The sequence below is a fragment of the Rattus norvegicus genome, chromosome 14, assembly GCF_036323735.1.
Source record: "Rattus norvegicus strain BN/NHsdMcwi chromosome 14, GRCr8, whole genome shotgun sequence".
Classification (NCBI taxonomy): Eukaryota; Metazoa; Chordata; class Mammalia; order Rodentia; family Muridae; genus Rattus; species Rattus norvegicus.
In genome coordinates this window covers 5,230,322-5,258,156 of record NC_086032.1, presented here as the reverse complement: position 1 = coordinate 5,258,156, position 27,835 = coordinate 5,230,322, and the positions used below count along the sequence as shown (strand labels likewise).

General features: G+C 41.3%; 1 protein-coding gene and 1 long non-coding RNA gene across 2 annotated transcripts in view; one reads left to right on the top strand and one right to left on the bottom strand.

Annotated features, from left to right (window-relative positions):
- Window positions 1-441: 441 nt before the first annotated feature.
- LOC134481698 (uncharacterized) lies at window positions 442-13,786 on the bottom strand. The gene is made up of 2 exons (XR_010057428.1): window positions 13,119-13,786; window positions 442-4,449 (listed from the first exon to the last, which is right to left on the bottom strand). It is a non-coding gene; the product is annotated as an uncharacterized LOC134481698 (long non-coding RNA).
- A 1,426-nt stretch (window positions 13,787-15,212) lies between these two features.
- Window positions 15,213-27,835, top strand: part of Zfp658l1 (zinc finger protein 658-like 1) — a 48,763-nt gene continuing 36,140 nt past the window's right edge. The window contains exons 1-3 of the mRNA NM_001177909.1: window positions 15,213-15,337; window positions 22,916-23,042; window positions 23,368-23,428. Coding sequence (NP_001171380.1) covers window positions 15,308-15,337; window positions 22,916-23,042; window positions 23,368-23,428 — 218 coding nt within the window. The 5' untranslated portion in view covers window positions 15,213-15,307. The remainder of the gene's footprint in view (window positions 15,338-22,915; window positions 23,043-23,367; window positions 23,429-27,835) is intronic.

The following is a 27,835-nucleotide window of genomic DNA, read 5'->3' as shown; positions in this document are numbered from 1 at the left end:
AGTTTTTCTTCTGTTTTTGAAGAGGATGACCATCCCAGGCTCATTCCTAGGCCCTGTCTGGATCTCTGAAAACAGAAGTGTTACTCTAAGCAATGTAGAATATGTATATATGATACAGGAAAGAAACTCAGGTCATTTTCTTGTATTATTTTTCACTTATCTGAATTAGGAATTAGAGAGGTAACTGCACATTTAATTCCAAAAAAAAAAAAAAAACACTCTTGGTTTTCAGTAAGAAAAACAAATGTTTGAATAACTATTTAAATAATATAAATACAACTATAATGTTATAGTCTATAGATACTGTTCGTATAAAACATTAAACATAAAGAAACTGCTATGTAAAGTAGCTGGGTATAAAAAAAACTCAAATAAATCAGTAGCCTTCCTCTACAAAAAAGAGAAACAAGCTGAGAAAGAAATTAGGGGAATGACACCCTTCATTTTTAAAAGATTTTTATTTATTATATATAAGTACACTGTAGCTGACTTCAGACACACCAGAAGAGGGCATCAGATCTTATTACAGGTGATTGTGAGCCACCATGTGGTTGCTTGGATTTGAACTCAGGACCTGTGGAAGAACAGTCAGTGCTCTTAACCACTGAGCCATCTCTCCAGCCCCGAATGACACCCTTCATAATAGTCCCAAATAATATAAAATACCTCGGTGTGACTTTAAACAAGTGAAAGATCTGTATGATAAGAACTTCAAGTCTCTGAAGAAAGAAATTGAAGATCTCCCATGCTCATGGATTGGCAGGATTAATATAGTAAAAATGGCCATTTTACCAAAAGTGATCTACAGATTCAATGCAATCCACATCAAAATTCCAATCCAATTCTTCAGAGACTTAGACAGAACAATTTGCAAATTCATCTGGAATAACAAAAAACCCAGGATAGCTAAAACTATCCTCAACAATAAAAGGACTTCTGGGGGAATCACTATCCCTGAACTCAAGCAGTATTACAGAGCAATAGTCATAAAAACTGCATGGTATTGGTACAGAGACAGACAGATAGACCAGTGGAATAGAATTGAAGACCCAGAAATGAACCCACACACCTGTGGGCACTTGATTTTTGACAAAGGAGCCAAAACCATCCACTGGAAAAAAGATAGCATTTTCAGCAAACGGTGCTGGTTCAACTGGAGGTCAGCATGTAGAAGAATGCAGATCGATCCATGCTTATCACCCTGTACAAAGCTTAAGTCCAAGTGGATGGAGGACCTCTACATTGCCCCTGCCAGCAGGTACCCAGTTATTCGTGGGGGTCGAGGGGGACCCATACCTGCAGGAGAACGGGCAAGAAAGAGGAGCGAGACCAAGCAGTGTTCTAGTCAAGGTCTGTTTATTGAGAGGAGTGTACAGCATTTAAAGCTCTGAAGCAGGAATTGAAGCAGGAACTGAAGCTTAGGGCGGGGTGGGGGTTGGGGGGGGGATGGAGTACTGGGAAGTGCCCAAGGACATAAGGTGAATCACTAAACCGCAAGATATTCTTCTTAGACAAAGAGGCAAGTGTTCTTTCCTTGAAAAGGTCAAGCCCTTCTCAGGAATCTGCTCTGAGCAGGGCTCTAGCTTTGCCTAGTCTGGCAGTCTGGTCCCCGACACTACATAAAACCAGATACACTCAAACTAATAGAAGAAAAATTAAGGAAGAGTCTCAAACACATGGGCACTGGGGAAAACTTCCTGAACAAAACACCAATGGCTTATGTTCTAAGGTCAAGAATCGACAAATGGGACCTCATAAAACTGCAAAGCTTCTCTAAGGCAAAGGACACTGTTGTTAGGACAAAACGGCAACCAACATATTGGGAAAAGATCTTTACCAATCCCACAACTGATAGAGGGCTTATATCCAAAATATACAAAGAACTCATGAAGTTAGACTGCAGGGAGACAAATAACCCTATTAAAAATGGGGTTCAGAGCTAAACAAAGAATTCACAGCTGAGCAATGCAGAATGGCTGAGAAGCAGCTAAAGAAATGTTCAACATCTTTAGTCATAAGGGAAATGCAAATCAAAACAACCTTGAGATTTCACCTCACACCAGTGAGAATGGCTAAGATCAAAAACTCTGGCGACAGCATATGCTGGTGGGGATGTGGAGAAAGAGGAACATTCCTCCATTGCTGGTGGGATTGCAGACTGGTACAGCCATTCTGGAAATCAGTCTGGAGGTTCCTCAGAAAATTGGACATTGCACTACCTGAGGACCCAGCTATACCTCTGTTGGGCATATACCCACAAGATGCCCCAACATATAACAAAACACATGCTCCACTATGTTCATAGCAGCCTTATTTATAATAGCCAGAAGCTGGAAAGAACTCAAATATCCTTCAACAGAGGAATGGATACAGAAAATGTGGTACATCTACACAATGGAATATTACTCCACTATCATAAACAATGACTTCATAAAATTCACAGGCAAATGGATGGAACTGGAAAATATCGTCCTGAGTGAGGTAACCCAATCACAGATAAACACACATGGTATGCACTCATTGATAAGTGGGTATTAGCCCAAATGGTGAAATTAACCAAGATGCACAGAACACATGAAACTCAAGAAGGATGATCAAAATGCGAATGCTTCACTCCTTCTTTAAAAGGGGAACAAGAATACCCTTAGGAGGAGATAGGGAGGCAAAGTTAAGAACAGAGACTGAAGGAACAGCTATTCAGGGTCTGGCCCACATGTGGCCCATACATATACAGCCACCAAACGAGATAAGATGAAGCAAAGAAGTGCAGACTGACAGGAACCGAATGTAGATCTCTCCTGAGAGACACAGCCAGAATACAGCAAATACAGAGGCGAATGCCAGCAGCAAACCACTGAACTGAGAACAGGACCCCTGTTGAAGCAATCAGAGAAAGGACAGAAAGAGCTGAAGGGGCTTGAGACCCCATATGAACAACAAGCCAACCAACCAGAGCTTCCAGGGACTAAGCCACTACCCAAAGACTATACATGGACTAACCCTGGACTCTGACCTCATAGGTAGCAATGAATATCCTAGTAAGAGCACCAGTGGAAGGGGAAGCCCTTGGCCCTGCCAAGGCTGGACCCCCAGTGAACGGGATTGTGGTGGGGAGGGTGGTAATGGGGGATGGGAACAAACATATAGAAGGGGAGGGGGAGGGTTAAGGGGATGTTGGCCTGGAAATCAGGAAAGGGAATAACATTTGAAATGTAAATAAGAAATACCCAAGTTAATAAAGATGGAAAAAAAAAGAGACTGCTGTGTAAAAATCTTAAATGATTATACACATTCTCTGCAAAGGAAAGGAAAGTGTTACCGTCTACCTCTGGTTATTTGTTAAAAAGAAAAGAGATGAGTCACTGTGTAAAGCTATTACAATTCTGCTCAACGATCATTTATTGTCATTTAAATTCAAAGAAAAAAATTCACTCTGTTCCTTATCTTCATTTTTAATTTTTCATGCACTGTGCCTCATGGACAGAAAGTTCTTTTTCCTTGGGTATGATCTTTTCATTGTGTCCTGGATTTCCTTGATGTTTTGGGTTAGGAGCTTTTTGCATATTACATTTTTCTTTGATGGTTGTGTTGATGTTTTCTATGGTTTCTTCTGCCCTTGAGATTCTTTCTTCTATCTCTTGTATTCTGTTGGTGTTGCTTGATTCTACGATTCCTGATCTCTTTCCTACATTTTCTATCTCCAGGGTTTCTATCTCCCTTTGTGTTTTCTTTATTGCTTCTATTTCCATTTTTAAATCCTGGATGGTTTTGTTCAATTTCTTCACCTATTTGATTTTGTTTTCTTGAAATTCTTTAAGGGCTTTCACTTGTTTATCCATGTTGTCTTGTGCTTCTTCTTCTTCTTTTTTTTTTTTAAAGATTTATTTATTTATTTTATGTACAGCATTCTGCCTCACATGTGACTGCAGGCCAGAAGAGGGCACCATATCTCATTACGGATGACTGTGAGCCACTATGTGGTTGCTGGGAATTGAACTCATGACCTCTGGAAGAGCAGTCAGTGCTCTTAACCGCTGAGCCCTCTCCAGCCCCCATGTCTTGTGCTTCTTTAAGGGAGTTATTTATGTCCTTCTTAAAGTTCTCCACCATCATCATGAGATGTGATTTGAAATCCAAATCTTGCTTCTCCGGTGTGTTTGAATAGCCAGTATTTGCTTTGGTGAGAGAACTGGGCTCTGATGATGCCAAGTAGTCTTGATTTTTCTTGCTTGGGTTCTTATGCTTGCCCCTGCCCATCTGGTTACCTCTGGTGTTAGTTGGTCTTGCTGTCTCTGACAGTGGCTTAACCTCCTATAAGCCTGTGTGTCAGCACTTCTGTAAACCTGTTGTTGTCTTTCAGCCAGATCTGGGTAGGGAGAGCTATGGAAAAGGTTCATCTGTGGGCACAGCAGAAACCTGATGTCACGTCCATAAATTTTTTTCTTAACACTGCAAAAGAAAAAATAAAATAAATATATATATCTCAGAAATCCACCTGCCTTTGTTAGGAATATGAAAGAAAACAAAAATGCAGCTAAGAAGTCAGAAGTTTAAAAAGCCCTAAATACCTCAAATTCCAGACCCTGCCCTCTACCTGTACTAGCTGACCATAAAGTTAGATTAAAATCTTAGAGAATAATCTTGAGAAGCAGGAAGCTTCTCCCAGGAACTGGTGGACCATAAAGTAAACAATCTTGAGAAACAGGAAGCTCCTCCTTGTGATTCACTGGTATTCTCGACATTTTCCAATGACGCCCTCCCTACCCGCTTGGGTTGAGGTTTCTTCCTTTAAATTCCCCTTGTCTTAGCTGCCCCTGCGTGGGATATGAGTCTAAACCCCAGTGCACTGATTCCTATCAATAAACCTCATGTTTATTACAGCAAGGACGGTCTCACGTGAGTTCTTGGGGGGTCGCATCATCCCGAGACTTGAGCGAGGTCTTTCAAATACATGATAGGCTAGTTGGATGGGACCCTGTCCTGCAATTACAATTTTTACAACTCAAGGACTTGGACTTGCTGCGTCCCAGGCTGACCTTGAACTCAGGAATGTGCCTGCCTTTTTATCTCCCTGCCTTTGTATCTTTCTGAAAATTTGGCCCCTTACCTTTTTTCATTTGGATTGGGGAAGAAGCCCCTCATTTAATTTATATTGCCTCATTATTTTTTACACAGTTAGGAAATTATATATTTTCAATCTCGTGCCTTTAGAACTCTTTCCCATAACCTTAGGTGTGTCTTGAAGACCCTAGCATTTACCACATTGCCGGGATATAGCCACACCCTCAACTCCTGGAAACCGGCTGTTTCTCACCACCACAGAGTCAATGACAGTCACAGAGAGGACATTTCTCTGAAGAAAAGAGTCTGTCTCTGCTGGTGGTCCAGAAAATTTGTACACTGTTACACAAACAAGCCTTACTTATTCCCCACAGTGGACAACACTCCAGGAGGCTCATACCAGAGGTTCTTCCAGGGGGAGGAACCATGGCAACTTGCTCCCACCAGGGTGACACTTGGCTTGGCAAAGGGGTGCTTGTTAAACTGTAGTTATCCAAGGAAAACACTACAAATAGATTTACATTCTTCACCCTGTATAAAATGCATGTTCAAATGCATTAAAGACTTAAACTAAAAACAGATACAGTGAGCTTGTCATTACTGTAAGGGGTGAAGATCCCTCAGTGCACTGTCAGAAGACAGCCTTATGAACAGAACACTAATCATTCAGGAACTAAGATCAACAATTCATGAACTGGACCTCATGAAAGAGTGATGATTCTGGGGGTTGGGGATTTAGCTCAGTGGTAGAGCGCTTGCCTAGCAAGCGCAAGGCCCTGGGTTCGGTCCCCAGCTCTGAAAAAAAGAAAAAAAAAAAGAGTGATGATTCTGTAAGGGAAAAGTGCAGTCAACTGGACAAAGAGGCAGCCTGAGGAATGAGAAAAGTAGTTTTGCCATATCCACATCTGGAAAAGTCATAATATACAAAAATATAGGCAGACCTCATGAAACTAGCTGTTCTAAAATCAAAAATTCCAGTTGAAAAATAGCATACAGATTTAAACAGAGAATTCTCAACAGACAATGCAAATAGCTGAGAAACACTTAAGAAAGGTTCACCACCCTTAGCCATTATGGAAATGTAAATGAAAACTATTTTGTGATTCCATGTGACACAGGTCAGAATGCTTATGGTCAATAACACGAGTGACTTTTTACATTACTGAGAATAGAGAGGGGGTTGGGGATTTGGCTCAGTGGTAGAGCGCTTACCTAGGAAGTGCAAGGCCCTGGGTTCGGTCCCCAGGAAAGAAAAAAAAAAAAGAAAAAAAAAAAAAAGAAAAACGAGAATAGAGAGCAAGTGTGCCACCCTTTACTGCTTGTAAGAGTGCAAACTAATATGGCCCTATGGACATCAATATCACGACACCTAGGAAACTGGGAATCTGTCTACCTTAAGACCCAGCTATGTTAGCCTTGAGCATATATGCAAAATGTACATCATCAAGCAAACGAGAAAGACACATCCTCAACCATGTTCATTGCAGCTTTCTTTACACTAGCCAGAAGATTAAAAAAAAAAAAGAAAGAAAGAAAAAAGAAAAAAAAAAGGGCTGGAGAGATGGCTCAGTGGTTAAGAGCACTGACTGCTCTTCCAGAGGTCATGAGTTCAAATCCCAGCAACCACATGGTGGCTCACAACCATCTATAATGATATCTGATGCCCTCTTCTGGTGAATCTGAAGATAGCTTCATTGTATTCATATATAATAAATAAATCTTTTTTTTTTTTTTGGTTCTTTTTTTTTTTTTGGAGCTGGGGACCGAACCCAGGGCCTTGCGCTTCCTAGGCAAGCACTCTACCACTGAGCTAAATCCCCAACCCCAATAAATAAATCTTAAAAAAAAAAAGATTCATTTATAAGAAAAAAAAAAACACCTGAAGAGTGGATAAAAAAAAATTGTGATACATTTATACAATGGAGTATCACTCAGCTGCTAAAAATGACAACATGAAATTAATGGATGACAACAGGCTGATGATGGCAACTAGGGATAAGCCATCATAAATGAGGTAACCCAGACCTAGAATGAAAGAAATGTTATACATTCCCTAATAAGTGAATATTAGCTCTTCGGTAAGTTTAATCAAGCTATCCTGCACAGACCCAGGCAGGTTATGAAAGAGAAAGCATAGAGAAGAGACAAATGTGTCTTTCTGGAAAGGGCAAATAGCATAAACTCGCCAGGTAGAAAGAGGTAAATGAAATTGAAAAAGTGGTAGGGATCATTTGGAGGGATGATGTAGAGAAAGAGTACAGTGCAGGGAGAAAGAGCTGGAGTTAGGGAGTATTGGGAGGTTAATATAAGAATTTATTGCACTTTCAACATTCAGGGAATTTGGAGGGTGACCCTAGTCAACACTCCTACTAATGGTCAACAGACTCTGAACTGGTCATTCCTCATAGCCAGAAACCATTCAATACTGGGAACAGGTAACGTTTCCTTGAGGTGTTTGCTAAGGCAGTCCCTAAACAACCCATTTCAGTTCCAGGAAAAACCACATTGCTCTCTGCAATCTGACCTCAAGGCCACCTTGTTTTGGATAACTTCCACACAGCATGCTAAATGTGAAAATCAAGTTCCTGCAGGCTTGGAGCCTTTACCCTATGTTCTAGATTCTATATGGAGAAAAGGGACTTCGCAGGCCACAGAGTGACAATCCTGGGCACACTCGAAGCTATGCCATCCTCCACCTACTCCCTCCTGCCTGTAGAACTTGCTGAGCTAAGGTGATAATGAAATTTTGAGTGGGGCCAACCAATACTTGGTTCAACTTGAGGAGCTGAACACCAGAGGGAGCTCAATCCTTACACTGCCTGGGTTTTCAGGAACCTCCCAGAGACTTAAATGGGGAAAAGGGGGGCTTGAACGGTTCTTGCCCAGACCCTTTGCTTATGTGCTATGGAGAGTAGCTTGGTGATTTCTGGTAACTCGAACACTGGGAGGAAGTATGGCTTTGATTGCATTGCTTGATCTTGACGCTCTTTTTTTTCCCCTATTGGCTTGCCATGGCTATTCTCAAAATGAGGACTTCCAACATGCCTTTGCTATTTCCTTTGTTCTGTTGGCTCTCCTCTCAATGAAACATGCTCTCTTCTAAAGAGAAAACAGAGCGTAGAGGATCTTGGGGAGAGGAAGATAGGAGACATGGAAGAGAAACTGGAAGGACTAGAGGGAGGAGAAACAGTGGTCCTGATACACTGCATGAGAGAAGAATCTAGTTTCAATGAAAAAATTAATTCAAGATTTCTTGAAAAAATGCAAAGAAGGGAAGCAATAATGAAAAAGAAAAGAAAAGCAAAATTGGGAAGACAAGGAAAGTGTGGTTTTGACAGATACAGTTCTTCTGTTTCTGAAGAGGATGACCATCCCAAGTCCATTCCTAGGCCCTGTCTGCATCTGTAAAATCAGAAGTGTTACTCTTAGCAATGTAGAATATGTGTATATGATACAGGAAACAAACTCAGGTCATTTTCTTGTATTATTTTTCACTGATTTGGATTAGGAATTAGAGAAGTAACTGCACATTTAATTCTAAAAAAACAAAACAAACAAAAACTCTTAGTTTTCATTAAGAAAAACAAATGTTTGAATAACTATTCAAATAATATAAATACAATTATAATGTTATAGTCTATAGATACTGTTTGCATAAAACATTAAGCATAAAGAAACTTCTGTGTAATTTATATACCTTCTCTACAACAAAAAGGAAGGTGTTACCGTCTACCTCTGGTTATTTGCTAAGAAGAAAAGAAAGAGATGAGTCAATGTGTAAAGTTTTTATATTTTTGCTCAATGATCATTTATTGCCATTATTTAAATTAAAACGGAAACAATCCATTCTGTTTCTTAACCTCATTTTTAATTTCTCACACACTGCAACTCATGGATAGAATATTCTCTTTCCATCTAAACAAAACAGCTTTCTGAATTATTACAGTATACTATACTAGCTATTTGCCTCTCACTGATCGAACAACTTTGGCTGTAAGATGCTTAATATTTACTTTTTATCCTCCACATATGAAGTACAAAAATACTATAAAAAACCCTTTGATAGTGAATTCAATCATCTAGATTTTGTGCTGTCTTTCCTCTCATTTTCTATTTCAACCTTTCATGTACATGAGTTGACGAAGCTCTCACATCTACGTAAGAATGACATTGTTGCTACAGATTTAAGTCATATGGGAGAAAGAGTCAGCATGACACTGCTTAAGCTGTCATAGTGTGCTGTTTCATGATGAATAGGGCATTGACTGTAGGGATCTTTTATAAGCGTGATCCCTTTAAACATGAACTTGACAAATGTTACCTATGAGTACATGTGCACAGGAAAAAAAAAAAGAAGAAGAACAAGAAGGGGAGGAGAAGGAGGAGGAGGAGGAGGAGGAAGAAGAGGAAGAGGAGGAGGAGAAGAAGAAGAAAACACTCCCGGGTATAAACAAATGGCTCAGTGGTTAAGAGCACTGACTGCTCTTCCAGGGGTCCTGAGTTCAATTCTCAGCAACCACATGGTGGCTCACAACCGTCTGTAATGGGATCTTATGCCCTCTTCTGGTGTGTCTGAAGACAGCTACAGTGTACCCATATAAACAAAAACAAAACAAAACAAAAAAAACAAACAAAAAAAACAAAAAACCAAACCCTCCCATAAAATAAAACAAAATGACTTTTAAGTGTTAAACTGTTGTATTTCTCACTGTCGATCGAATACTGGTCTTCCTTTCAAATAGAGAGGCCCCCATCTCTAAAGATCTCTGTGAATGCCTTGAGGTGATCAGAATGGTGGCTATGGCTCTGCAGTACCTCAGGCCTCTTTGAGATTTCAGGAAGACCCTCTGAAGCTCACACACAAAACAATGTTGAAGAACATTGAAGGAAATGTGATGTTTGCTTCCTGCCCAGCACCATGAACACCTGAAAAACCTCTGAACCTAAAAACACCTTTTGAACCCTGAAATTTAGTGTGCATATGGCTGGCAATTTTGGAAATGTAAAGGAATTCTAATCAACTATTGCCTATTGCTTAAGGGCCATCCCCATCACATTGTTTTCTAACGCATTCCAAATGTTTAGTAAATTTTATCATAAAAAACTGAACATGGAATGTGATATTAGGAACTACTAGAAACCAGATGTTCAATTTTCAAAACTTTCTTCCCACTGCACACCAAAAGTAATGCCTGTTCCGCACAATGCACAGTGACATTATAAGCAGCACAGCGTCCTGTGCCCAGAGTTGTAGAGTCTCTTCTTCCCCATAGAATCCAAATTGAGTGAGGCTCAAAGGCAAAGGGCCTCTGCCCAGGCTATCATAAGTATCAACACTTCCACATTCTGCGTCAGTCCACCCGCGTCCCAGCAGCTTGGATTCTAACAGCTTAGCCATCCAGGTTTATCTGTTGCCCCACCCTCAACACGGCACAGCTTAAGGCATCCCTCACGGCTCCGTACGACTGCATCAAAGATACTGAAAAAACCATGCAAGTTTCCTCCCACTGGAGCTCCTCTTTTCTAAAGCTGCCCCACCCTCATCAGCTTGTACAAAAGACAGTATCAACTCCCTAGTGGAGAACTGGAGCTCCCATGAGTCAGACGGAACAGGCCTTCCTAGATCTGCCCTTTCACATGAGAAGGAAATACAGTCCCTACTCTCATAATTTTTGTTTTCATAAAATCATCTACTTTGCATGGGCAACTGCTCATCACTCAAGGCACAGGGTCCTGTGTACCTACATCCCTTACATATTCCATGCCCAGCTCAGCATCTTTACCTCAGACCTTCAGCCAAATTAAAAAAGTAGGAACAATTGTAGCAAGAAGTGACCGGGAATGTAAAAGCAATGAGTAGGTGTTAATGGGAGGCGAGTGGAAAAGGAAATAAAAAGGAAGGACCGTGGCTACTCCTAAATGTGGTGTAAAGTTTATGGTGGCAAAAAGGGAGAGTAGATTTACAGCCAGGGACATCTGAAGGTCCGGAGTGAAGAGAGGATAGAAAAGACTGTAAAACAGAATAAGAAATGATGTGGATAAATGACAGAAGGAAAAGACCAGGTAACAAATTTGGGTGGGTGCATAAGGTAGAGCACTGCAGGTCAACCCCTGGGCTCAAGGATGGTTTTTACAGTCTTAGACTGTACAGACTGAGGGATTCTGGGAGAAGCTGAAAACCTGGCTTCCTATGATTTGTTAAGTATGGACACCAGCCGCTTGGGCCAGGGTTTGATACATAACAATAGGGAGAAAGCAAAAGTTCAAATGACTTAATTATAATCTCAAAAATTATTTTAAGAAGTTGACATAGGCCTTATGGTGGAACATTATCCAATATTAGACATAGGTACCAAGGCAGACCAGGTATCATTCAGGTATTAGTTTCTAAAAATCAATTCATTTCCTTATGTAGATTGATTGCCTTGTTTTGTGAACACCAATGTGTCCCAGTTTGAACACTGATTGATCATCTGGCATTGCTAACATCAGAACCGACTGATAAAGGTAACTATTGTCAAAGCAAGAAAGCTCCCCCACCCCACCCCGGTCCTTTCTTTGCTGTGACTACACCAGCGTCAAAGTTAGTCAGTGAACTCAATTCTTACTGAAGTCCCTCTTTATTTATATTCCCACCTTCACCCCCACCCCTGGAAAGTCAGGGAGGTGGGAGGACATTCATTCAATTGTCTGTTTTGTTTGTCACTGACTAGTCAGGGCTCAGAATGGAAGGATTTGCAAGACTCTCTTCAGGGACTGCACAGGAAAGGCAGGATTAGGTATTCAAATAAATCGAACAGTAAGAGGCAAACCTGAGCTAAAGAAGCAATTCCTCTGAAGAGAAACAAATAATCGAGAACTTGAGAAAAAGGAATAACACTCCTAATTTTCCAGAGACATTGGAGAATAGAAACAAACAGGTGATCTCTGCAGTAACACCCTAAGAAAATGAAACTTGAAACCTGATACCAACAATTGACTTATTAAAAACATAGATAAAATTGGAGCAATGCATAACTCTAGTGACTTTCAAGAAGAGCAGGCCATGACCCTGCTGGAGCAATGGCATCAATGAGATAAAATATGATCTTGTCATGTGCAATATTAGCTGCTGAGATCTGTAACCTGACACATACAGCTATCCCAACAGTCCCTGATACAAATATCTGAGCTGACTTTACTGGGTCAACAAACTTTTCTTCGGAGCTGGGGACCGAACCCAGGGCCTTGCGCTTGCTAGGCAAGCGCTCTACCACTGAGCTAAATCCCCAACCCCTCTCCGTAAGTTTTATATCCACCAATCTGGGCAATTTCTATTCACATGCATGAATGAATAAAAGCTGGAGAATTACATCACTCACTTTGCAGAATCAGGTCCTTCTTCCTAATGGACCCCTGCCAATGAGTTCCTTAAAGTTCAGTTTCTGAGCTAGCTCTTGTCTACATAGTTTCACCCTGCAGGGTACACAGTAAACTGTTCCTCCTGTTCGGGTCTGAGGGCAGAAGCCATGCTCCCCATGCAAGCACTTTTCCTTTCACTGCCAAGGACACTTCGTTAGATGACTGAGAGGAGTAATTTTAAAATACCCACTTTTAATTGTCGAATTTAGGAAGGTTAATAAAAAGCAAAGCAGAGTCATTGCCCTTGGGAGCATGAGACTGGAATCCAGGTAAAAACATAGCTTGCCTCAAACAATTTTTTAAAGGCTAAATGCAGCTGTTCAAAAGTTGTTGTACAGGTTTTCTGTTTCTTTCTTCCTTTCTTTAAAAACAAAGAGAAATATTGAAAGAAAGTGGTTTCAGTCACCCAACACATGAGATAACTTTTACAATCTAGACAAAATTACCTCCAAATGAATCACAACCAAAATGTTAAACGGAAAAGAAGAGCTTGCAGACTGTCCTAGAGAAATTAAACCTGTCTGCCATTGGCAAACTCCCAATGGTGTTGCTGTACACAAGCTCTTGCTCCAAGTGCTTTGGGCAGGTTCAGCACAGAGAATGAAGTCACTCAGGGACCGCCGCTTGCCGCAAGGATTGTTAATACCAAGACGGACCTCACATAGGCTGCAGGGAGAATATTCTGGCCATGTTGCAACTTCAGAGTTTGCTCAAGTTCTCTCAGTAAACAGCAGTGAGGTTAAAGCGCAACACAGCAGATCACTTAAAAAGCCGCGAGTGCGCAGACACTGCAAGGGGATTCCCGGAAGCACCCTCCTCCTCTTCTGACTGAAGGGCTTCTTGGAGGTCCTGATTGGCCAGTGAATCTGTCAGTTTGTGTCTGCCCTTCCCCTGGGCACAGCTTCTTGGGACAGTGAAACCGGGAATTTCTCTGTGTTTTAGCAATGCTTCGCCTGGCTGGTACTGGGCTTCAGGGGACTGCCAAGACAGAGCTCTGGGATGGGAAAAGCAGTCTGGGATGAGAGGTGAAGCCAGAGCTGGTTCAGGGATTCCTTGGCTTGGTATTGGGTCGGGCCTCATGGGGATCTCTGACACTTGTACACCAGGAGGTGGAGTGGAAGAGGCTTGAACTCAGTAGGAGGCTCCTCCCCCAGGTCTGGGGGAGGAACAGGGAGCTATGGCTTAGATCTAAGTCTATGTAGGAAGTGTGTTCATTCACTGCCTCAGGATCCTTGTCGCTCTCTTCGTAGTCAGAGCAAAGCTTCACATGCTGACTCGTGTGGAGCAGCCCTCTCAGTTCTTCTCGTCTCTCATGAGCTGGATACCTGCACCAACTTTTCTCAGACATCTTCTGTTTTTGTTTTCTAACCACCATTTAAATTTTCAATAACAGAACACAGTGTCTGTGCTCAGTCTACTGCTCTAGCCTTGGATCTGAAAACATCATTTCTCATGATGTTGGCGTGCTTTCTGCATGAAAACAAAAGAGAACAAAACAAAAGAACAAACAGAATTTGCTGGTCTGGGAGTGAGGCTCAATGATACAGGCAAGGTGTAATGTCCACCACTCATTCCTTGTGATGTACTTATGTATAACACAAAGTTTACCATCTTCCCCATTTTATCTTTTGCATGTTCATGTGTGTGTAGTCTGATGTGTGTGTGCAGTCTGATGTGTGTGTGCTGTACATACCGTTCATATGCACGTGTGCCTGTGTGCGTACAGGTGTGTATACATACGGTAGTCAGGTGTCAACATTGGGTTATTTTCCCCTGTAGAGAAACCATAGTTCTATGGCATACTCAATTGTGGTTGTGGACAGGTGTGTCCTGGTTCTGCTAAAATGGATTAATTTGGGAATCTATAAGAAAGGAAAGACTAGTGAACGAACGGACGATACAATGTGGTGTCGATGAACAATGGATATATTTCACCATAAAAGGACAAGGAATATCTTACATATGTGTTATGATAAGAACTTAGACATCATACCAGTGAATGAGGATGATATGAAGGGACAGATAGTGTGACTTTACCGACACATTCAGAGACACGATTCCTGGATAAAGTGGAGTCGAGTACCAGAGGTTCCTGGAGGCCCTGAGGGCTTAGTCCATAAACTTCCCTTCCCAGACATTCTTCCCTGCAAAAAGTATTTAATCTCAGGTCAGACCCCGAGAAAAGATATGTATCTCTTTTCTGCCACAGTCAATAAACAGATTAGAACCAAGGACGGTCTCTCATTTACCACCACCATGGGTAACGCACAGAACATCTTCCCCCCTCCAATAGAAGGCCCATCTGTGCTTCCAGCCTGCCTCTGCCAAGCTAAGGCCCATCCCTGCTGAACTAAGCCATAGCTCCCGTTTTCCCAAGGCCTGGGGGAGGGTCCTCCAACTGAGTTCTTGGCTCTTCCACTGCACCTCCTGGTGCCTAGGTGTACAAGTGTCAGAGATTCCCTGAGGCCCGACCTAATATCAAGCCAAGGTATCCCCGAACCAGCTCTGGCTTCTCCTCTCATCCCAGACTGCTTTTCCCATCCCAGAGCGCTGTCTTGGCAGTCCCCTGAAGCCCAGTACCAGCCAGGCGAAGCACTGCTAAAACACAGAGAATTTCCCAGCTTCAGAGTCCCAAGAGGCTGTGCCTAGTGGAGACAGGGACTGACAGATTCACTGGCCAATCAGGACCTCCATGAAACCCTCCAGTCAGAGGAGGAGGAGGGTGCTTCCGGGAATCCCCTTTTCAGTGTCCGTGCACTTTAGCCCCTTTTAGAGGTCTGGTGTGTTGTGCTTTGACTTAGCTGCTGCGTACTGAGGGAACGTAGGCAAGCTCGGAAGTTGCAACATGGCCAGGATATTCTCCCTGCTCACAAAGGTGAGGAGCGGAATCTGTTGTGGTGGGCCCTACACAAAGGTGGGAGGAAACAAACAGCTTGATGCAGCCATGTGTGGGGTCCCTCTTGTTATTAGTCATTCCTGGAGTTAGCAGTGGCATCTGAATGACTTCATTGGCTGGGCCGAAGCTGCACAAAGCGTTTGGCGCAGGGGCTTGTGTATAGAGACACCATGGGGAGGGTGCCAATGTCAGACAACCTTAATTTCTCCAGTACAGTCGGCAAGTTCTTCTATTTAACATTTGGTTGGCATTCATTTGGAGTTAATTTTGCTAGGTTGTAAAATAAAGCTCATGTGTTGGGTGTCTGAAAGCATATTGTTTCAATATTTTAGGTTTTTTAAAAAACAAACAAACAAACAAACAAACAAACAAACAACCTTTGAACAGCTGCCTGTTTAGCCGTTTAGAAAATTGTTTCTGAGACAACCTATATTGTCACCTGGATTCAAGTCTCATGCTCCCCCAGGGCAATGACCCTACTTTCCTTTTTATGAAACTTCCTAAATTCTTTAGACAAAGGGCCTTATCACAAGAGCATTTTAAAATTATTCATCTCAGTCATGTAAGGAATGGTCCTCTGAAGTAAAAGTAAAATACTTGCAAGGGAGCATGGCTTCTGCCTTCAGACCAGAAAGAGGAAACAGTTTACTGTGTACACTGCAGTGTTAAACAATGCAGACAAGAGCCAGCGCACAGACATAAGTTTAAGAGAGCCATCTGCAGGGGCCACCTTTAGGAAGGAGGTACTGTATGGGGCGGAGTGAGTGATTATTTTTAAATTCCCCAGCATTTATTAATTCATGCGTGGGAAAATAGTCTACATTGGTGGACATAAAGGTTGGGAAGTTTATGTTGAACCAAACTTTGTTGATCCAATTATGTCAGCTCAGAAATTTGTATCAGGGGCTATGGGGATAGCGGTGTGTGTCAGGTTACAGATCTCAGCAGCTAATGTTGCACATAGCAACAAGATCGTACGTCATCTCACTGATGCCATTTCCTTTAGCAGGGAACGGCCTGCTCTTCTTGAAAGTCACTAAAGCTGTGGATTTTTCCAATTTTACCTTTCTTTTCTAAGAAGTGGGTTGTTAGTAACACTTGTAAAATTTCATTTTCTCAGAGCGTCATGGCTCGGATCGACTATTTGTTCTTATTTGTCTCTTGGAACTTAAGAGTGTTATTCCTTTTTCTCAAGTCTTTACTTACTTGATTCACTATAGTGTAATTTTTTTTCTTGGATTTTTTTCTTTTACTTACATTTCTTTTTTTTAATTTACATTTCGGATGTTATCTCCATTCCCAGTTTCCCATCCATAAAACCTCTACCCCATCCCCCTCCCCCTTCTTCTATGAGGGTGCCCCCCACCTATTCACCCACCCTTTCCTGCCTCCCTGCCCTAACATTCCCTTACACTGGGGGGTTCCAGCCTTGGAAGGACGAAGGGTTTTTCCTCCTATTTGTGCCCAACAAGGCCATCCTCTGCTACATATGCAGCTGGAGCCATGGGTCTGTTCATTTATAGTCTTTGGGTGGTGGTTTAGTCCCTGGGAGCTCTGGTTGATTAGTATTGTTGTTCTTATGGGGTTGCAAACCCCTTCAGCTCCTTCAATCCTTACTCTAATTCCTGCAATGGGGACGCCATTCTCAGTTCAATGTTTTACTTCTAGCATTCGCCTCTGTATTTGTCACTCTGTGGCTGAGCCTGTCAGGAGACAGCTATATCAGGCTCCTGTCAGCATGCACTTCTTGGCTTTATCAATATTGTCTAGGTTTGGTGGCTGTGTATATATGGGTGGAGCAGGGTCTGAATAACCGTGCCTTCAGTGTCTGTTCCAAACCTTGTCTCCATATCCCCTCCTATGGATATTTTTGTTCCCCTTTTAGAAGGACTGAAGCATCCCCACTTTGTTTATCCTTCTTGAGCTTCATGTGGTCTGTGGATTGTATCTTGGGTAATTCGAGCTTTTGGGCTAATATCCACTTATCAGTGAGTGCATACCATGTGTGTTCTTTTGTGATTGATTACCTCACTCAGGATGATATTTTCTAGTTCCATTCCATTTGCCTATGAATTTCATGAAGTCTTTTTTTTTTAAATACCTGAATAGTACTCCATTTTCTGTTTCTGTTCCTCTATCGAGGGACATCTGGGTTCTTTCCAGCTTCTAGCTATTATAAATAAGGCTACTATGAACATAGTGGAGCACATGTCCTTGTTATATGTTGGAGCATCTTTTGGGTATATGCCCAGGAGTGATATAACTGGGTCTTTAGGTAGTACTATGTCCAATTTTCTGAGGAATCACCAGACTGATTTCCAGAGCGGTTGTACCAGCTTGCAGTCCCACCAATGGAGAAGTATTCCTCTTTCTTCACATCCTCAGAAGCATCTGTTGTCACCTGAGTTTTTGATCTTAGCCATTCTGACTGATGTGAGGTGGAATCTCAGGATTGTTTTGATTTGCATTTCCCTGATGACTAAGGATGTTGAACATTTCTTTAAGTGATTCTTGGCCATTCAATATTTTTCAGTAGAGAATAATTTGTTTAACTCTGTCCCTCATTTTTCAATTTAATTTTAATTTAATTCAATTTAATTTAACTTGATTTGATTCTCTGGAGCCTAACTTCTAGAGTTCTTTGTATATATTGTGTACATCTATCAGATGTGTGATTGGTAAAGATCTTTTTTTAATCTGTTGGTTGCCATTTTGTTCTAATGACAGTGTCCTTTGCCTTACAGAAGGTTTGAAATTTTATGAAGTCCTATTTGTTGATCCTTGATCTTACAGCATAAGCCATTGACATTCTGTTCAGGAACTTTTCCCCAGTGCCCACATGTTTGAGGCTCTTCCCACTATTTCTTCTATTAGTTTGAGTATATCTGGTTTAATGTGGAAGTCCTTGATCCACTTGGACTTAAGCTTTGTACAGGGTGATAAGAATGGATCAATTTGCATTCTTCTACATGCTGACCTCCAGTTGAACCAGCACCATTTGTTGAAAATGCTATCTTTTTTCCACTGGATGGTTTTAGCTCCTTTGTCAAAGATCAAGTGACCATAGGTGTGTAGGTTCATTTCTGGATCTTCAATTCTGTTCCACTGGTCTATCTGCCTGTCTGTGTACCAACACCATACAGTTTTTATCACTATTGCTCTGTAATACTGCTTGAGGTCAGGGATGATGATTCCCCCAAAATTTCTTTTATTTTTAAGAATACTTTTTGCTATCTGGGGTTTTTTGTTATTCCAAATGAATTTGCAAATTGCTCTTTCTAACTCTTATGAAGAATTGAGTTGGAATTTTGATGGGGATGGCATTGAATCTATAGATCGCTTTTGGCAAGGTGGCCATTTTTACTATATTAATCCTGCCAATCCATGAGCATGGGAGATCTTACCATCTTCTGAGATCCTCAATTTCTTTCTTCAGAGACTTGAAGTTCTTGTCATACAGATTTTTCACTTGTTTGGTTAAAGTCACACCAAGATATTTTATATTATTTGGGACTATTGTGAAGGGTGTCATTTCCTTAATTTCTTTCTTAGCCTGTGCATCCTTTGAGTAGAGGAAGGCTACTGATTTGTTTGAGTTAATCTAATATCTGGCCAGTTTGCTGAAGTTGTTTATCAGGTTGAGTAGTTCTCTGGTGGAATTTTTAGGGTCACTTAAGTATAATATGATATCATCTGCAAATAGTGATATTTTCACCTATTTCTTTCCCATTTTCAGTTTCCCATCCCTAAAACCCCTATCCCGCCCCTCCCCCGCTTCTTCTATGTGAGTGTTCCCCCACCTATCCACCCACCCTTTCCTGTCTCCCTGCCCTAACATTCCCTTACATTGGGGGGTCCAGCCTTGGCAGGGCAAAGGGAATGAACCCTTTCCTCTCCAACTTACTTCTTGGTCATGATGTTTGTGCAGGAATAGAGGACCTGACAGAGACAGCTGATAAGCAGTCTCCATTCTCAGTGTCATTTACTTTATTTTCAGATAACATACTAAGCCACAAGATGAAAATTCCATGGTCATTTTTGCCCATCATTTTTATGATTTAAGTATGTTTCTTTATGACTTTGAGCTAAAATGCCCATAAATATGTCTGCTTCTACACTGTGACCATGTTCAGACAAGGACCAGTAGCAAGCAACCCTTTATGTGAACACAACCAGAATCCGTATTCAAAATCTCAGGGCTTCCTTTATTTAATAAAATCATTGTTTGGAAATGAGTCCCAAGCTCTCCTTGCCTGCCAACATAAAAAAGAGATCTTCCTCAGCTCTCCTTTCTTGCCTGTTGTGATTGTTTTTCTTGAGAGTCAAGTTGTCTGCGTATGGCATTAACTGTGTACTGTGGGGGTTTCGGTTTCAGTATAGCTTATGAAGTGGGAAACCCTTCTATATTCTGAAGCTTTTGAGGGTTTAAAATCCACCTCAGTGAGATACTTTTCCTTGTCTACATGGTGCTGGGATCAAGTCCATGGCCAATCTAACCAACTCACTCTTCCTTTTTTTTTTTTTTTTTTTTAATTTACCTTTACTTGAAAAAAAAAATTGTTCACTTTTCATTCTGCTTACGCCCTCTACCCGTCACCCTCTCCCACAATCTTTCCCCTATTCCCTCCTATCCCCTTCTCCTCTGAGTGGGTAGCCCACTCAGGTATTTTCCCAACCGTGGCACATCAGTTCTATTTTAGGGTAGGCACTTCCTCTGGCACTGAGGCCAGATAAGGCCGTGGAGCTGGGGAAAAACAATAACAGCAAACCCATATCCCATGTATAGACAAGAGCTTTTGGCGTAGCCCCTGTTGCAGTTGTTTGGGATCCGAGGAAGGCCCAGCTGCACATCTACTCCATGTGAGCAGGGAGGCATGGGTCTGTAGGTTGATGTCTATATGCAGGTGAGGGCTAGCACAAGTGAGGTCAAGGCCAGAATGAGACAGTAAAAAAAATAAGGCGGGGACAAAGTTTTTGTAAGGCAGGAGAGAAGGAGAAGGGAGGAGAATCAAGATGGAGACAGCAACGATGACCCCAGGTGGTCTTGAATTGCCAAGGTAGCTGGGATGGATTTCTGTAGGCAAATTTATCTTATCTAGGTGGGTGGTTTATATCCTTATTAATTGGTTGTAAGTTTATTGTGTGGATGTATTGTGAATTGAGAATTTAACATATAAATCTGATTGTTGGGTTACAGTTTGTTGAGTCTTGATTTTAAAGGGTTTTTGGGAGTTTCTGCCATAACTTATTAGGTGCTGGATGTTAGAAATGTAAACAGAGCAGAGGCAGAGAGTTACGAGAGGGTAGCTGCTGCTGGGACAGCGAGGGGGTGGATGCTGGAAATGTGAGCAGAGTCCGCAGTAAGAGAGCCTCGAGGTAGGCGGTCTCTGTATGAAACTGGCATGGCAGAGACCCACCTGGATCAGAGACTACTGTGGGGGACATCGGGGAGCTGCTAAGATAAATTAGTACTAGTTCCAGTTGCCTGCTGGAGCCGGAACTAGTGAGAGCACAACCGCCAGCGTACATGAGGGAACCAGTCGCACACTTTTTATTTTTTACTGCAACATATGTTCAGCCCACGTATATTCCTTGGTTGTTGGTTAAAACTATGAGAACCCCAAAGGCCTAGGCTGGTTGATTCTTTTGGTTTTCTGGTGGAGTTCCTCTCTCCTGAGAGGTCCACAATGCTTCTTCTTATTCTTTAACTGTTTGGCTAGGGTTATCTATAACTGTCTGATTCTAGTGCGGAGTGAAACTTCTTGGAGGACAACATGCTCCTGTCTGCAAGTATAACATTAACAGTGTTAGGGGTTGGTGCTTGCCCATGGAATGGGTCTTACATCGGGCTGGTTATTGGTTGTCCATTCCCTCAGTCCTCCATTCCCTATGCGTGCATTTGTTGTAGACAGGATACATTTTGAGTTGACATTAGTGGGAGTGGGTTGGTCTCTCTATTGTACTACTGGGATCCCTGCTTGGTGACAAAAGGTATCCTCTTCAGGCTTGATATCCCCAGTGTAGTGAATTACAGCTAAGGTCACCCACATTGGTTCTTGATTGCTTCAGTTATCCTAGGTTTCTGTCTCTCCCTGGTGATGTTCCCCACTTCCTCACCTCTGTCCGGTGCAATTATAGTCATTTTCTGGCCATCTTGCCATTTCTCCTGTCCTTTTCCACACCTGATCCTTCCTGAACCCCCATTCTCCTTCCCATTCCCTCTCCATTCCAGGTCCTCACCTCCACATTCCTCTCATGACCGTTTTATTCCTTCCTCTGTGTGGGATTTAGGCATCCTTGCTTGGACCGACTTTCTTGTTTAGCTTCCTTGTGTCTGTGGAGTGTAGCATGGTCCCTGTATGATCCAGCGAGTGTTTACTGATAAGTGAGTACCATCCATGTCCTATGGGGACTGGGTTACCACACTCAGGATTATATCGTCAAGTTCCTTCCATTTGCCAGCAAATTTATGATGTCTTTGTTTTTAGTAGGTGAATAGTAATCCATTGTGTAGACGTACCGCATTTTCTTTATTCATTCTTCACTCAAGGAACAGATAGGTTGTTTCCAGTTTCCAGCATCTAGGATAAAGCTCTAGGAATATAGCACAGCAAACATTTGATAAAATCCAAGATCCCTTCATGTTCTAGAGAATTCTGAGGTAAACATATTCAAAACTATTTAAAGCAAGCCAGTAGCCAACATCAATATAAATGGAGAGAACCTTAAAGCAATTCCAATGTAATCAAGGCAAAACAAGGTGGCCTTCTCTGTCCCTATCTATTCAATATAGTACTTGAATTTCTAGATTTAGAAATCAAAAAAACTAAATGAGATGAAGGAGATACAAATTGGAAAGGAAGAAGTCAAAGTAGAGCTGTTTACTGATGATCTGATAGTATAAGTGAGTGACTCCAAAATTCTATCAGCGTTCCTGCAGCTGATACCCAGCAATGTGACTGAACACAAAATTAACTAAAACACAACCGTAGCCCTCCTTTATACAAAGGATAACTGGGCAGAGGAAGTAACAAGAGAAACAATACCTTTTATAATAGCCACCAATGATATAAAGTATCTTTTTGTAACTCTAACAGGCAAGTGAGAGAGTTGTATGACAAGAACTTCAAATCTCTGAAGGAAGAAATTGAAGAAGATTTCAAAAGATGGAAAGATCTTCCATGATCATGAATAGACAGAATTCATAGTAAAAATGGCCATCTTACCAAAGGCTCGGTGCTTTTGTAGTTAGTAATTATTTATACAGCATCTATGATGTGTGCTTAGCATTGTTATTCTATTTACTGGTCTCTTTATGTCTCTTGATTGGCATTTCCCTTGCAAGGGTCTATCTTATTCAAAAGGTGAAGAAGTGAGAGTTTTGAACCTCATTATTCAGTTTCCTTCTACAATGAATTAGTGATAACGTTATAACTTTTCTATCATTAAATAAGTGGGGAAAACACCAGAATAATGTGAATATATTGTCAATGAACTATCCATGTTCAATATGTGAACAGCATGCTTTCTTTTGTGCACATGAATATGATATTGCAGAAGGCAGTTACCTATGAGGATGTGCATATCAACTTTACTCGGGAAGAATGGGCTTTGCTGGATCCTTCCCAGAAGAGTCTCTACAAAGATGTGATGCTGGAGACCTACGGGAACCTCACTGCTGTAGGTAAGGCTGTTATTGTTCTTTCCTTTTTTAAGATAGGGGGACAACTTTTTTGTTTGATTGCTTTTGTTGTTGTTATTGATCCTCTTCTATAATTTCAATTGAGAAGGAGCGAGGGTAAGATGAATGAATCAGGGGGCTGGGGATTTAGCTCATTGATAGAGCAATTGCCTAGCAAGCGCCCTGGGTTCGGTCCCCAGCTGAAAAAAAAAAAAAACAAGATGAATGAATCAGGCATGGTTCTAATGTTCCCTTAAGATGATAGTACCATAAAATTTCCCTAAATTCTAATAATGTGTCATACATTTTTTCTGTTACTATCTTTCAGGCTATTACTGGGAAGACCACGGTATTGAAGAATATTGTCAAAATTTTAGAAGAAATGGAAGGTAATTTTTACATACGTTCTGATCCAAATATGCCCCTCAAGAAATCTTAATGTTTTCTTGAAGTTTTAGTTAAGAGCATCACTCTAAATCAGCAGAGCTTTAAGGATATTGGTTATTAAATTCTTACAAATGCATGTGCTTCTGTTGTCGATTTGTGTTTGCAAGGCATTCCTTTAAGATAGAATACATGGAAACAATGCCTTAACAAATAGTAGCATTTCAATTACAGCTCCCTTAGAGCTACTCTGTCGAAATGTCAGTTTGCTTAGTTTTATAACACTAAGACATAGTAGTAGTGTACATGTTGAACATGTGATGCTTATATATCCGAAAGCTATGAGTAAGCAAATAGTGCATAGTAAAGCAGATGTTACTTATTTGTAGATTGTTGTTATTTGTAATAAGCTGCTTAACTTTAGTGAGAGGGGCATTTCAAGAAGGTTAAAGAAGATGTAGAGAAAACTTAATCAAAATACCACATGTCTATGAAGAGCAAAAAGTTTCAAAGTGTGTGAATGCAATGTGGATACATTTTGTTTGTTATTCTTCCTTTCAGAGGCAGATTATAGGGGACAGATATATAATTATATCTATCTTTATCAAGGTAAATCTATCTCTATCTCTCATCTATCCATCTATCTGTATATCTCTTTAGCTATTTGTATACATATCTTCTCATCTCTCTTACTGGCTGCCTGCCTGGCTGCCTGGCTGCCTGCCTATCTGTCTGTCAGTCTTTCTGTCTGTTTATCTATCTATCATTCTATTCTATTCTGTTCTGTTCTGTTCTGGTCTGGTCTGGTCTGGTCTGGTCTGTTCTGGTCTGTTCTGTTCTATTCTATTCTATGTAAAGGATCAACAACTCTATGCCTAAAGGACATTGACAGACAAAAACACTTTTCCTATCTCTGTCCCAGTACAATTAGAAGATAGTGTTCCCCACTTAGTGTAGATTTGTTGAACATGATACCATTTAACAGTTAATTGATTTTTCCAAATTCATTTTGCATACATCAAAAGACTCACACTGCAGAAATTACCTATGAGTATTAGTAACAGAGAAATTTTCTGTGCATCCTGGTTGAAGTTGCAAATGTTGAATGGCCCACACTATAGGAAAGTTTATGAATGCCATCTTGAGGTAAAGCTGTAGGTTCCTGTAGTTTTGTCAAATATGTGTGTGGCGGCTTTTCCTGGTTGTCAACTTTACTATATCTGGAATGAACTACAATCCAGAATTGGAAGGCTCACCTTTGATTCTGATCTTGAGGCTGGGAGATACAAGTTTCTGACCTGGATCTTGGAGATCTTGAGGCAAAGTGGCTATGAATCCAAGGAGACTAAGGCCAGGAATTCAAGGTCATCTGTGACAAAGCAAGTCCCAGACCCAGGCGTGGTGTTGCACAGCTTTAATCTGGGACACACCTTCTCCTGGAGACCTACATAAGGACATTGGAAGAAGGAAGAGTCTCCCTTTTCCCCTCAACTACCTTGTGGGACTGAGCCTCTGCTAGATTCTTGGGCTTCATTCACAGCTACTGCTGACCATTGTTGGGGAGTTGGACTACAGACTATATGTAAGTCATCAGCCAATTCTCTTACTATATAGAAACACCCATAAGTTCTGTGACTCTACAGAACCCTGACTAAGCCAAGTTGGTACCAGGAGTGGTTCTAGAGGAGCAGAAGTATAAGGATGAATCTTTTAATACTTTGGAGTTGGCTTAATAATTCACCAGTACCTTCAACTACTGAAACCAGATACTCTCATTCCTGGGAGCTTGGAAATATTGAAGATTTGTGGTTGAAACTATGTTTCAAACTTAAAGAAACTAGTGCCTTTGATTATCTTCATGAATTAGGTGATACGGTGAACAAAACTTTCCACAAGTTTCCCCAACTTGTAGAACATTGGAAAATGATTTTGCTGGCTTGTTGCTCTTAATATCTCCAGAAAAATTGATGAAAGAAAAGAATGAGCTATATGATAAAATCGAATGGCTCCAGATGCAAGTAAACAATCAAGGTTTCTAAGTGTATCCTTGAAGACAATCTTCTCTCCAGCGGCCATAGAGGATAGGCCTATAGTTGCAGAAAATCAAACTGAAGACCTCATTGTAAGGTTGGGTGAATTACAGCAAAAATTCAAGTCTTAGCCTCAGAGGGTGTCAGCAGTTTAAGAGCATTAATTGGTAAAGAATGGGATCTTCTTACAATTTGGGATGGGGATGTGAGGGAGGAACCTATTTAAGCTGAGAATTTTGAATCTTCAGATTCTCAATGGTTCACCCCACCTGAGGAAGTAGTGCCCTCAGCCCCACCCCTTGAAATAATGCCTCTTCCACATGAGGAAATTAATCCCTCAGAGTCTGATAAACCAGCAGTGACTTTTGATGAAGAAAATGCCAGACAAGACAATGTTCATGTTTCTCAATGCCCACCAATAGTTTTCTTCTAGACCCATAATCAGACTCAAGGCAAAACAGGCCCCTAGAGGGGAGATAGGAAGTGTAGTCCATGAGGAAATGCGCTACACTACTAAGGAGCTTAATGAGTTTGCTAATGCATTCAAGCAGAAGTCTGGGGAATATGTGTGGGAATGGATTTTAAGGGTCTGGGGTAATGGTAGAAGGAACATAAAACTAGATCAGGCTGAGTTTATTGACATGGGCCCTCTGAGTGGAGATTCTGGGTTTAATATGGAAGCTTGCACAGTTAAAAGAAAGGGTGTCAGAAGTTTGTTTGAATGTTTCGTTGAAGCCTTTATCAACCAATGGCCTACTGAAAAGGAGTTGGAGATGCCTGCTGTCCCTTCACTTAGTGTTGATGAATGGATTTTAAGGTTCAGGGAAAATGCTAGAGTAGAAATGTTTAAAACCTAATCCTCCACAATGGGAAGGCCCAGAAATATGCCCTTCACAAATCCTATAAGACTCAAACTAGTGAGAGGCACCAGCATATTTGAAGGGTTTTGTTCTTGCCCTTTTCCTTGTGTGTGACCTTAGGGTTGGAGATGCTGCTGCTCAATTAGATGAATTAAATGCAGTGGGTTTAATTGGGCCCTGAGGTAACAAGGGCCAGGTGGCAGCATTGAATCGCCAGGAACAAGGTGATCGTAGTTATTATAATGGACAGCATAGCCAAAATGTTTATAATGACATAGCCCATAATGGCCAGCACAGGAGAGGTGAAATTTATAATGGTCTCATTCAGACCATTGGTACTGGCTAATTAGGCATGGTGTTTCCAGGCATGAAATGGATAGGAAGCCCAATGCGAATCTGTTTGATCTGTGTAAGCAAAAAAGAATTTCAAAGCAATTGACAGAAAGGCTACATTGGATTGTGGAAAAAGGCAATCTTGGCCAGTGAATCAGTTTCCAGACTTGAACCAGTTTGCAGATGTAGAACCCCTTGAATGACGGGGTGGCCAGGTTCCCCTAAGGAAGGATCTTGATAAGACACCTAAAAGTTTTGCTGTTAGCCTTTCTCCAGTTCTAACCCAGAGGGACCTACAGCTTTTTACAAGGGTAATGTACACTGGGGGAAAGGAAATAATCAGTCTGTCTGTGGTCTATTGGATACTAGTTCTAAATTGACACTGATTCCAGGAGACCCCAAGATACATTGTGACTCTCCAGTTAAAGTAGGGGCTTATGAAGGACAGGTGATGAATGGAGTTTTGACTGATGTCCGACTCACAGTAGGTCCAGTAAGTCCCTGAACACATCCTGTGGTCATTTCCCCAGTTCCAGAATGTATAATTGGGATAGATTTACTTAGAAATTGGCAGAATTCTCACATTGGTTCCCTGACCTGTGGAGTGGGGGCTATTATGGTTGGAAAGGCTAAATGGAAGTCTTTAGAGTTGCCTTTGCCAAAGAAAATAGTGAATCAAAAACAGTATCGTATTCCTGGAGGAATTGCAGAAATTACCGCCACTATCAAGGACTTAAAAGATTCAGGGGTGGTGGTTCCCACCACATCTCCCTTTAACTCTCCTATCTTGTCAGTGCAGAAGACAGATGAGTCATGGAGAATGACAGTTGACTATTGACTGCAGCTGCTGTACCAGACGTAGTTTCATTACTTGAGCAAATTAACACATCTCCAGGAACCTGGTGTGCAGCTATTGATCCAGCAAATGCTTTCTTCTTAGTACCTGTCCATAAGGACCACCAGAAGGATATATTAACTCTCCTGCCCTGTGTCATAACTTATTTAGAAGGGATCTTGATTGTTTTTCTCTTCCACAAAATATCACATTGGTGCACTATATTGATGACATTATGCTGATTGGACCAAGTACGCAGGAAGTAGCAACCGCTTTGGATTCATTGGTAACACATATGCAGATCAGAGGATGGGAAATACAACCAAAATTCAAGGACCATCTACATCAGTGAAA